Raw genomic sequence first — 13,010 nt, 5'->3', positions numbered from 1 at the left:
GTAACATAAAAATGAACATTAAAATATTATAAATGCACATTTGGTTGATAAATTTAAAAGAAAAATTAATTTTTATAAGTATAAAATGTGAAAAATAGAGCAATAGAGCAAAGGAATCTCTTTTTTTATTCCAAATTTATCGTCTTCCCTTTACTCAAAGTAGAGTTATCAACATTTAACTTTTTCAATGTTTAACGCGTTACCACAACTTTATTTTAAAAAATACATTAAAAAGATTTTAATAGAAATATGACAAGTAATCTAAAGATAAACATCAAAATATTTTAAAGACACATTTAGTTGGTAAATTAAAAAGAATAATTGATTTTTATGTTAAGTATATCCATATTGTTAACTACTAGAACTAGAACTACTATTTTTTTTACCTATTCATGTTTATCTGCACTATTGGTTTCCCGATATATAAATATATTAATAGTATATTACAATACTGATATATCTATAGTGTGTCGTAGATATTTTTGGTTCGTTATTAAGAAATAAATTCTATATTTTTATTTCTATTAGTTTTAATTTCATTAATTAATTAATAAAAACTAAAAGTTTCCATAATACATTTATTGTAAAAATTTTATTTTCCAAACAATATTATTGATAAGCCGAACGTTTCCCTATAAATTTGTTATTGGAGTGGTCTATAAAAGCGACTATTTAACGTCCCATTACACGGTTAAACGGAACTTTTATGGTCGGAATAACATCAGTTAGTAACACTTTTATTACTTTTTCATTCAACTTTTTAGATCAGTACTTAAAACACCGTACAAATTCATGGTATAGTTATAAACGGTCATAAATGGATTCAATTTGATTACAAAATTTTCTATAAAATTTACGTTAAAGAACGAATGGAATTTATTGTATTTTATATTCAAGCGGGATAATGTATTCTGAGGGGTGTGATTTTCCAAAGCAGTACTGCGAACACTTCCGTCAATATATGAAAGGGAGAATGTAATGTAATATATAAAATATGTAAGATATAACGTGAGTCTGAGAGTTTCTATATCTAGATATACAAACTTTATACATGCATGAACAGAATATTAAACAAACTCCACTAATACTCTATTAATTCATGTTCATTCCTAAAAATATACCAGAATGAATCTCTAAATCATTAATTATTCTTGTAGAAACACTATAAAACATTTGATATGTGGATTAAGTGTGTGAATTGAATAAGGTTTTCCCTGAAATTTACCCACTAGCTGATTCTGAAAACTTTCCCAACTTGGTAGAATATTTTTTCCACTACGTAAATTATGGGTTATTAAAAGTTCGAGGATGTTTGAGACAATTTATGAGGGGGACCCGTGCCAGATTAAAGTTTTCGAGGTTTCAGCTTAACAACTTTTATAGCTATTATTTAAACAAACATACTAAATATACTCATCAAGTATTTTAAAACATAATTTCGTTACCTGTTATAATGAGTCGAATAAAATAAATTTATTAATTAAGGAAATATTAATTATTTATTTAAATGACGTCAAGAAACTCAGCGAGTCTTTTGAATAAAATATTAAAATAGATATAGAATATTCCGTCATTATTATATAGGCAAATCAATAAATATATTACCCAAGAAAGTTCCTCACCTTTCTATATAAAATGTGTAATTATATACAAACGAGAATTTTAGTTCCAATAAGTAACTTAATGAACAATAAAATAAATAATTTGCTGTAGATTCAAAGAAAAATTATATAATGCTCTATTTACGATCACTAAAACCATTTTTAGTTTTTTTATCGGGACTATTTATAGTTTGAAATTATTGTTTTATGTTTTGTAGTAAGGCACGAAACCTAAAAAAAGTCTACATCGAAAACATTTTACTTATTGGTTTTTTAATATAATTCTGTAGACGTTTAATTATGTATCACATAATGTAGATAACTATTAAACAATGATTTTTTCCTTGGAAGTAAAATATTTAAACTCAAAGATTATAGAGTGTACGAATTAATTAAAAATAAATGGCTCTTAATCAATATAAATATTGATGTGAAAAATATTATTAAAAAAAACTTTGTGGATTGTTTTGATAGAAATATAAATTGTTAAAAACATTTCTAGCTGCTGAGCTAAAAACAATATTATTTATAAAATGATTTATTAACATGTTCCAGTTCCCTAATTAGATATCAGCATAATAAAAGTGGTTTAATCAGTATTATTTGTTGAATAAAATTGTATTTATTTACACTTATTTCCAATGTTAAAAATATAAATGTACAAAACAGTATAAATAAAACCACAATCTATATAAAAATATTTATAATTAGCATTAAAAAACCCACCACTACTATTTTGTTGTCCTTTTATACTTCAGTTTTATTATTTTAGTGAAATATCGCCAAATTATTTTGTTACAATATTAGTTAATTAATTTAAACCAAGTAATTTTTAATCATTTTATATTTTTAAAAAATTATTACTCATTACATTGAAGTAAACTTACTTTTTAATTCTTCCCCCAAACATCGTTTAATTTTTTATGAGGCTGTATTTATATAATTAAATTTTAGTAAGTCGTTCGTTGAGTGTTTGTTTTATCATTAATTATTTTCTCCTTTTATTAGGGCTTTAAAAAAACATGAAATATTTTATAGTAGCAACTTACAATATGGAATATGGCACTCCTGAATTTTTCTAATGGGGTAGGAGGTTCAACAAGGTTATAAACTTGTGTAAAATAAAAAAAAAAGTATATTTTTCAGAGAATTTTTGAATTCTACAGATTTCAATAAAAGTCAATTTTTCTATATTTTTAGTTGCTATTTTAGAATTGTTTTTGCTACTATTTGTACTATTCTTTTCTATGGATAGACCCCATATCCACAAAAAAAAAATAATAAGAGGATAATTATAAAACAACCATTTGGTATATTAATTATTTTCTGTTCAACTCCATTAATTACTTTGACCAGTTAAAGAAGATCTCTCAGAAAAATTGTATGTACAAATCGATACCACAAATTGTTGAAATGTGACCAAACAGAAGTTTGTCCAAAAGTTGTCACTTGCCCTTGAACTTTAGAGCTTCAATATTGTTAATTTTGTTCCTGCTTTATACAAATAATTTTCAATTATTCTGTACTTTACGTACATCTAAATATGTCTCTTATGTTTATATAAAAGAATGAATGTGGATGTGACTGTGACCAATCATTTCTAAGATAATAGAATTTCAACAATTTATTGGTTATCGTATTTCATCATTAGCTTCCAGGCTTGGGCTGATCTTAGAAATTTATGACAACATACACTACTGAAGCTATCATCGACGTCTTTCTCTTAATTTAAAGATTTGTAGTTTCTCAAATTTTTATTTGTTGCAATTAACTTTATTAATGATAGCTCAATTTAAGGTAATTTTCTTGGTATATATTTTTATTTGACCCAAATTATGCTGAAATATTAAAAAATATAATGGAATATTCAAAGCAAAACCACAAATTCCTGAAATATGGCCCAACATAACTAAGAACTTCAGAATTATTATGTTTTTTACATAATTCTTTTAATAAAAGTTATCAGTAAATAATAACGATGTAAGCCAAATTATGTTGGAATATTAAACTTTTTAATAGAGTGTACAAAACAACAGCACAAATTCCTGAAACATGAAACAACATACCCTTATCTAAAAGTTGATACTTGTACAACTTCAAATTATTATTTTTGTATATGTTTTTAACAAATAATTCTTTTAATATAAGCTCTTTTATCAAATATTTTTCAGAAAAACTGAACTTCACGTACATTTGCCATAAATGTTTCATAACTTTTATGTGCCCCAGATGTATTAAATACATAAAAAAATTCATAACAGAGAGAATGTAAATATTACTGCGATTAATCATTTCTGGGATAATTGAATTTAAATAATTTATTGCTTATCATATTTCATCATTAGCCTTAGGGCTTCGGCAGATTTAAGAAATTTACGATAACACACTACTGAAGCTGAAATATGTATGACGTCGTAATTCAACTGGCCTTAATTTAAAAATGTATATTTTTGTATGTAAAACATTTATTACATAATTGATAATAATTATGATATGATCTAAGTTTTATCATATTTCAGTAATCTTAATTCTTAATTTTTTAATATATAATCCTGAAAAATGGCCCAACATACATTTATTCAAAAGTTGATATTTGTACAACTTAAAAACATTAAAATTAATATTTTTGTATATGTATTTTACAAATAAATATTTTAATAAAAGCTCTATTATCACTAATTTTAAAAAAGATATTTTTCAGAAAGACTGAAATTCACGTACATGAAAGAAATTTACGATAATAAGCTACTGAGGCTAAAATATGACAAAACTTAAAAAGTTAAAAATTGATATTTTCCAAATTTTTGTCCTAATTAATTATAATAATGATATGGTCTAAGATATTTTAAGCTTATCTTTTAGTAATCTTGTCCCAGCACTTGGGTATATCTTAATATTCTTGGATTATATACTTCTTTTTTAGAAATTATGGTAAAATATTAAAACTTTTAATAGAATTTTAAAACACTGGGACCCAAAAAGCTCATTTTAGAAGCAGGGTAAATAGATATGACAAAACTCTCATACTAACGAAATAAAGTACATAAGAACTTTATTCAGACATGGATTTCTCATCTCACCAATCAACCAACTTGTTGTCATTAAGTTAAAGGACTTAAATTTTTAAAATCTTGGTATCAGCAATAATCGCATAGATAAAATTGTATGTAAACTAAATATAAAAGGTATTAATAAAATTAATTTTAATTACATTTGGAGTCATCGTTCATTCTTTAAAACGCTCCTCATAATATTTTAACTAAAATTTAAAACTAAAACTTAAGTTTTTAGGTCACAAATGTTTAAAATTTACTTAATAATTTGTTTGAAATAATGGCGAATCTAAATGGGTGTTGCTTCAATTTTTAAAAAAATTTACATATTCTCTAATTTATTCTATATCACAATACATTAAAAAATCGACAATATTCGATTTATGACTATTGTTATCTGTCATTATTATGTTATTGACGTTAATTCATGTAAATCAATTAAATATAAAAGATATTAAATTAATTTTAATTACATTTGGAGTCGTCATTCATTTTTTAAAAAGTTTTAAAATATGCTCCTCATAATTTTTTAACTCAAATATGAGACCAAGACTTTAAGCTTTTAAATCTCAAATTTTTAAAATTTAATGAACAATCAGTTTGAAATACCGTCGAACCCAAATTGGTTATTGCCTCACTTTTAAAATGTTAACATTTGCTTTGACTCATTCTAAATCACAATACATTAAAAAATCGACAATATTCGATTTAAGACAAGTTATTATTATCTTAAGGTAGTTTTTCGCTAATGTGTTATTGATAATTATTATATTGATATTAATTTTAATTACATTTGGAGTAATCGTTCAGTTTTTAAAACGTCATAAAATAGGCTCTTCATAAGTTTTTAAATCAAGTTGGTACTTCAATTTTAAAATATTGACGTTTGCTGAATTATTCCGAATCACAATAAATTAAAAAATCGAAATATTCGATTTAATGCAAGTTTTTATTATTTTAAGGTAATAGGTCACTATAATATTATTGACAGTTATTTTATGTAAATCAATTAAATATAAAAGGTATTAAAATAATATTATAAATTTTAATTACATTTAAAGTCGACGTTCATTTTTAAAACGTTATAAAATATACGCCTCATAATTTTAACTCAAGTTTAAGACCAAAACTTTAAGTTTTTATATCACAAATCTTTAAAATTTAATGAATAATCAGTCTGAAATAACGGTGAATCTAAATATTAAATCAAATATAAAAGGGATTAAATTAATTTTAATTATATTCAGAGTCATTTATTAAAATGTTTGTGTAATAGAAAAGAAGGCACAACTGCTTGTGACAATCTTTAAAAAGTACGTCAAACATTATTCCGACCTGCATGCAAGTTCTTAACTCAAATTGAAGACCAAAACTTTATCGTCATAAATCTTTAAAACTAGAATAATCAGAATTCCGGCGATACCAAATAGTAAAGTATTCACTTTTGTTTTAAGCTTTAAGCTTAAGTTTTGTATTAAAGATTTGTCAGTTACCAATCCAAATTGTGTAGACACTCATTTCATAAGATATTTTCACTTGAAAATGAAATTTATTTAAAATAAATATATCAACATGATGGTGAAATAATATAGATCGTTGCCAACTATTATTTGTTAATAAATTGAACACCACAATAGAAATTAAAATAAAAAAAATACAAAAGTTTGTAGTGACAAATCTTAAGAATAATATAGGACAAAATAATTGTATTTATCTAACGGATTTTAAAAATATTTAAAGCTGCTTTTATGTAACTTTCGCGTAAAAAGATGTCAACCATCCATCTTTAAGTTAAACATCAAATGTTTGAAAATGAAAAATAAAGTCAGTTTAGAATCAAGGAGAATTAAAATGGAAAAATATAATTTCTTTTATTTAAAATAAATAATGGAGAAGTAAAGCAGATAATTGCTGATTATTAACAGATAATAAAATCATTAGAGAATTATAAAAATTAAAAAAATGTTACAAAGACTTATAATGACAAATTTTAAAAATAGTATAGGACAAAATAATTGTCTTTATCAAATGTATTTTAATAACATTTGGAGTTGTTCGTTGTTTAAAATAATCAGTTTGAAATAACGCAGAATTTTGACGATACCAAAGAGCAAAGTTTTGACTTTAGTTTTGTATTAAAGATTTGTTAGTTACTGTTCTAAATAGTCTAGAACAGATAGTCTATTTATACTCACATTAGAGGGTTTTTTTACTATAAAATGAAAAAATATTATTTCTTTTATTTAAAATAAATATATCAACTTAATGAAGAAGCAAGGTAGATAACTGCCGGTTATTAACAGATAATAAAATCATTAGAAAATTATAAAAATTAAAAAAATGTTACAAAGACTTATAGTGAAAAATCTTAAAAATAGTATAGGACAAAATAATTGTCTTTATCGAATGTATTTTAATAACATTTGGAGTTGTTCGTTGTTTTACTGTGTTTGTGTATCAGAAATGAAAGCTCAACTTTTGCCTAAACAAGATGTCATCCAACCATCTGTAAGTCAAACTCCAAATCATTAAAAATGAAAAAATAGTCAGTTTATAATCAAGGAGAACTAAATTATTAAATTTAATTATTGTCAATCTTTAAAACTAACATAATCAGTTTGAAATAACACAGAATTTTGACGATACCAAAGAGCAAAGTTTTGACTTTAGCTTAAGTTTTGTATTAAAGATTTGTTAGTTACTATTCCAAATAGTCTAGAACAGATAGTCTATTTATACTTATTTTAGAGGGTATTTTTACTATAAAATGAAAAAATATAATTCCTTTTATTTAAAATAAATATATCAACTTAATGAAGAAGCAAGATAAATAACTGCCGATTATTAACAGACAATAAAATCATTAGAGAATTATAAAAATTATAAAAATGTTACAAAGACTTATAGTGACCAATCTTAAAAATAGTATAGGACAAAATAATTGACTTTATCCAATGTGTTTTAATAACATTTGGAGTTGTTCGTTGTTTTACTGTTTTTGTATATCAGAAATGAAAGCTCAACTTTTCCTAAACCAGATGACATCCATCCATCTTTAAGTCAAACTCCAAATCATTAAAAATGAAAAAATAGTCAGTTTAGAATCAAGGAGAACTAAATTATTAAATTTAATTATTGTCAATCTTTAAAACTAACATAATCAGTTTGAAATAACACAGAATTTTGACGATACCAAAGAGCAAAGTTTTGACTTTAGCTTAAGTTTTGTATTAAAGATTCGTTAGTTACTATTCCAAATATTCTAGAACAGATAGTCTATTTATACTTATTTTAGAGGGTATTTTTACTATAAAATGAAAAAATATAATTTCTTTTATTTAAAATAAATATATCAACTTAATTGAGAAGCAAGATAGATAACTGCCGATTATTAACAGACAATAAAATCATTAGAGAATTATAAAAATTATAAAAATGTTACAAAGACTTATAGTGACAAATCTTAAAAATAGTATAGGACAAAATAATTGACTTTATCCAATGTGTTTTAATAACATTTGGAGTTGTTCGTTGTTTTACTGTTTTTGTGTATCAGAAATGAAAGCTCAACTTTTGCCTAAACAAGATGTCATCCAACCATCTGTAGGTCAAACTCCAAATCATTAAAAATGAAAAAATAGTCAGTTTAGAATCAAGGAGAACTAAATTATTAAATTTAATTATTGTCAATCTTTGAAACTAAAATAATCAGTTTGAAATAACACAGAATTTTGACGATACCAAAGAGCAAAGTTTTGACTTTAGCTTAAGTTTTGTATTAAAGATTTGTCAGTTACTATTCCAAATAGTCTAGAACAGATAGTCTATTTATACTTATTTTAGAGGATATTTTTACTATAAAATGAAAAAATATAATTCCTTTTATTTAAAATAAATATATCAACTTAATGAAGAAGCAAGATAAATAACTGCCGATTATTAACAGACAATAAAATCATTAGAGAATTATAAAAATTATAAAAATGTTACAAAGACTTATAGTGACAAATCTTAAAAATAGTATAGGACAAAATAATTGTCTTTATCAAATGTATTTTAATAACATTTGGAGTTGTTCGTTGTTTTACTCTGTTTGTGTATCAGAAATGAAAGCTCAACTTTTGCCTAAAAAAGATGTCATCCAACCATTTGTAAGTCAAACTCCAAATCATTAAAAATGAAAAAATACTCAGTTTAGAATCAAGGAGAACTAAATTATTAAATTTAATTATTGTCAATTTTTAAAACTAAAATAACCAGTTTGAAATAACACAGAATTTTGACGATACCAAAGAGCAAAGTTTTGACTTTAGCTTAAGTTTTGTATTAAAGATTCGTTAGTTACTATTCCAAATAGTCTAGAACAGATAGTCTATTTATACTTATTTTAGAGGATATTTTTACTATAAAATGAAAAAATATAATTCCTTTTATTTAAAATAAATATATCAACTTAATTGAGAAGCAAGATAGATAACTGCCGATTATTAACAGATAATAAAATCATTAGAGAATTATAAAAATTAAAAAAATGTTACAAAGACTTATAGTGAAAAGTCTTAAAAATACTATAGGACAAAATAATTGTCTTTATCCAGTGTGTTTTAATAACATTTGGAGTTGTTCGTTGTTTTACTCTGTTTGTGTATCAGAAATGAAAGCTCAACTTTTGCCTAAACCAGATGTCATCCATCTTTAAGTCAAACTCCAAATCATTAGAAATGAAAAAATTGTCAGTTTGGAATTAAGGAGAACTAAATTATTAAATTTAATTATTGTCAATATTTAAGACTAAAATAATCAGTTTGAAATAACACAGAATTTTGACGATACCAAAGAGTAAAGTTTTGACTTTAGCTTAAGTTTTGTATTAAAGATTTGTCAGTTACTATTCCAAATAGTCTAGAACAGATAGTCTATTCATACTTATTTTAGAGGATATTTTTACTATAAAATGAAAAAATATAATTCCTTTTATTTAAAATAAATATATCAACTTAATGGAGAAGCAAGATAGATAACTGCCGATTATTAACAGATAATAAAATCATTAGAGAATTATAAAAATTAAAAAAATTTTACAAAGACTTATAGTAAAAAGTCTTAAAAGTACTATAGGACAAAATAATTGTCTTTATCCAATGTGTTTTAATAACATTTGGAGTTGTTTGTTGCTTTATTCTGTTTGTGTATCAGAAATGAAAGCTCAACTTTTGCCTAAACCAGATGTCATCCATCTTTAAGTCAAACTCCAAATCATTAGAAATGAAAAAATAGTCAGTTTGGAATTAAGGAGAACTAAATTATTAAATTTAATTATTGTCAATCTTTAAGACTAAAATAATCAGTTTGAAATAACACAGAATTTTGACGATACCAAAGAGCAAAGTTTTGACTTTAGCTTAAGTTTTGTGTTAAAGATTTGTCAGTTAGTATTCCACATAGTCTAGAACAGATACTCTATACTATATTTATACTTATTTTAGAGGATATTTTTACTATAAAATAGTATAGTAACAAATCTTAAAAATAATATAGGACAAAATAATTGTCTTTAGCAAATGGATTTTAATAATATTTGGAGTTGGTCGTAGTTTTAATATGTTTGTGTATCAAAAATAAAAGCTCAAGTTAAATACCAAATCCTTAAAAATGAAAAACGCCAGTTTAGAATCAGGGGGAACTAAATTATTAATTTTTATGATTATAAATCTTTAAAACTAAAATATTCAGTATGAAATAACCAAATGGCAAGGTATTGACATTTTCTATAAGCCAAAGTTTTGTATAAAAAATTTATCAGTTACTGTTCCAGATAGTCTAGAGCAGATAGTCCATTTATACTTATTCTATAAGTTATTTTCACTTCAAAATGAAAAAATCTTAGGAACAATATGGAACAAATAAATGTCTTTATCAAATAAATTTTAATAATATTTGAAGTTGTTCGTTGTTTTAATATGTTTTAAGATAAAGATCAAAACATTAGAATTGAAGAAATATTTTACAATCATTTTAGAAGTTTTAATGTCTTAATAAAAGCAATTTGTACTGTTAAAATAAATCATTTGGTACCACCGCAACTGATAAACACTTTAAAATTTATTTTTCTAAGCTCCATACTCGATTTCTAAGGAAGTTTTCATTCCTTAGAAATTAACTCAATCAATTTACGTCAAAAAAAAAAAAAAATTCAGACACGTACTTGCAAGGGTCCCAGACGACGATGCCCAATCCGGGACAGTCGACCTCGTTGACGATCTCGCATTCCCGCTTGTCACAGACGCAGGCCGGGGCACTCAATCCCCCACAAAATGCGATAATAGCCACAAACGCCAGCACCAGCACACTATTCATCGTGTCCGTACTTAAATACTTCCTGGCCGCGTATTCAAAAACACCACCTTCGTCGGACAGTTACATAATGGTGATGCGTAACCGGTTGCGGACGATTTCGCCGTCCGTCCCTCCGATGCCTTTTTAATTCCTGAGCCGGGCTGAGGAATCGGCGATGGGAAGGTAAACTTTTTTAAGTATGAGTAGAATTTATCGATTTTTTCAAGTACAGGTGGCCGATGCGGCAAATTTCGCACAGGCTGTTTGTAAACTTTGTATTTTTTATTTTGTGGTCACAACTTTCATCAAAGTTATTTTTAATTATTTGATTTTATTAATTAAGTACAGTTATGGAGTACGGTTTTTAAAGCACAATTAAAACTAATTCGATGACGAATTTAAAACTTTTTGTTTAAAACACCCCGTAGATTATTTAACATTTAAAACAAGTACAACATTTATGGGTAAATATAATTTATTTAACGCGTCCGCAATTTGATTTTTTATAAGTGGTCTCTTCACCGACAATTGTTAAGTTGACGCGTCGTGAGTTACGTTTCACGTGATGCGGCCAAAAAGGAGCGGACGGGAGCGCACGAGCTTTTCTCATCACCAGGGAAAAGCGTTCCGTGGACTGCGTATTCCACACAAGGCGGCGGAATTCGTGGGGCGGTGCGCCGGCGCCACCGATAAATTATTAAATTCAGAAACACTTATACAGTGTGATGTTGTTAACATTCAAGTGGCCCGATTCCTGGTATTAAACCGGACCTCGATAGATCCTTGAATAAATACATATTTATTGAGATACACGATGTTGGGGGTTTTGTGTTGTTAATTCAGTGGTGGTTAGATGTCCGTTCACTTGAAGACCTGAATCGAAGCTATAAAACACTGTTGCACAACAAATATGTCTCTTCCTTTATTGGCTGTTCCAATTACAACGTTCTCATTTAATTTTTTATGTCTGATCATAATTTCAGTAAAGATATTCGTCTCTTTTACTAATTAGGAACTTTCTAGGAAAGTTAAGTATCTCGTCGAAGTTTTTAACTTCCTATATCCTTCCTATAAACTATTTTTGACAGATTGATTTCAGAAACTAAATATAATTTGGTTACAAAACTTTAATTTGTAAATTAAATTTTTAATAAAAATTTTTACCTTGTTCATTATTTTCAGCCCTTATATTAAAAAGAAAGTAAAATGGATTACAATGAAAGTGGCAATAGTTTTAAAGAATGATTGTAACCATTTCAATGACGTTATTAATAAAGTTATTCTCTGTATTATTTTACTAATTAGTAACTTTCTATGAAAGTTAATGATCTCGTCAAAGTTTTTGACATCCTTTTTATAAATTATTTATTATAGACATTATTGATTTTAGCAACTATTAATTATTTATGAGAGACGTTATTAAATTTTATTAACTAAATATATTTTAATTACAGAGCTAATAATTAATAAATTAAAGTTGTATTGAAGATGTTCATCTTGTTCATTCTTTTCAACTCCTAAATTAAAAAGGAAGCTAAATTGATTATAAAGCAAATAACGGCAGTTTTAGAGAATGATGATGATGGTCATTTCAATGAGGGTATTAATAAAATGGTTCTTGGAAACAGGCTTTGGATTTTCTCTGTGTAATTTTACTAATTGGAAACTTTCTGTAAAAGTTAAAAATCTCGTCGATCTTTTTGACATCCTAGATCCTTTATATAAATTATTTGTGAGAGACGTTATTAAATTAAGTTAACTAAATATATTTTAATTAGGGAGGTTATAATTATAAATTAAATTTGTGTTGAAGATGTTCATCTTGATCATTCTTTTCAACTCTTAAATTAAGAAGAAAGCAAAATTGATAATAAAACAAATAGAAATAGTTTTAGAGAATGATGATGGTCATTTCAATGAGGGTATTAATGAAATGGTTTTTGGAAACAGGCTTTGGATTTTCTCTGTGTAATTTTACTAATTGGAAACTTTCTGTAAAAGTTAAGGATCTCGTCGAACT

General features: G+C 25.5%; 1 protein-coding gene across 1 annotated transcript in view; it reads right to left on the bottom strand.

Moving 5' to 3' along the window:
- The window catches only part of LOC109600231 (insulin-like growth factor-binding protein 7), a 147,578-nt gene extending 135,994 nt beyond the window's left edge, over nt 1-11,584 (bottom strand). The window contains exon 1 of the mRNA XM_049963123.1: nt 10,860-11,584. Within this exon, the coding sequence (XP_049819080.1) occupies nt 10,860-11,011 (152 nt within the window). The 5' untranslated portion in view covers nt 11,012-11,584. The remainder of the gene's footprint in view (nt 1-10,859) is intronic.
- Nucleotides 11,585-13,010: the final 1,426 nt, after the last annotated feature.

The sequence above is a fragment of the Aethina tumida genome, chromosome 2 (genome assembly GCF_024364675.1).
Source record: "Aethina tumida isolate Nest 87 chromosome 2, icAetTumi1.1, whole genome shotgun sequence".
Lineage (NCBI taxonomy): Eukaryota > Metazoa > Arthropoda > Insecta > Coleoptera > Nitidulidae > Aethina > Aethina tumida.
The sequence above is the reverse complement of the archived record's forward strand: the minus strand, read 5'-3'. Positions and strand labels throughout refer to the sequence as shown.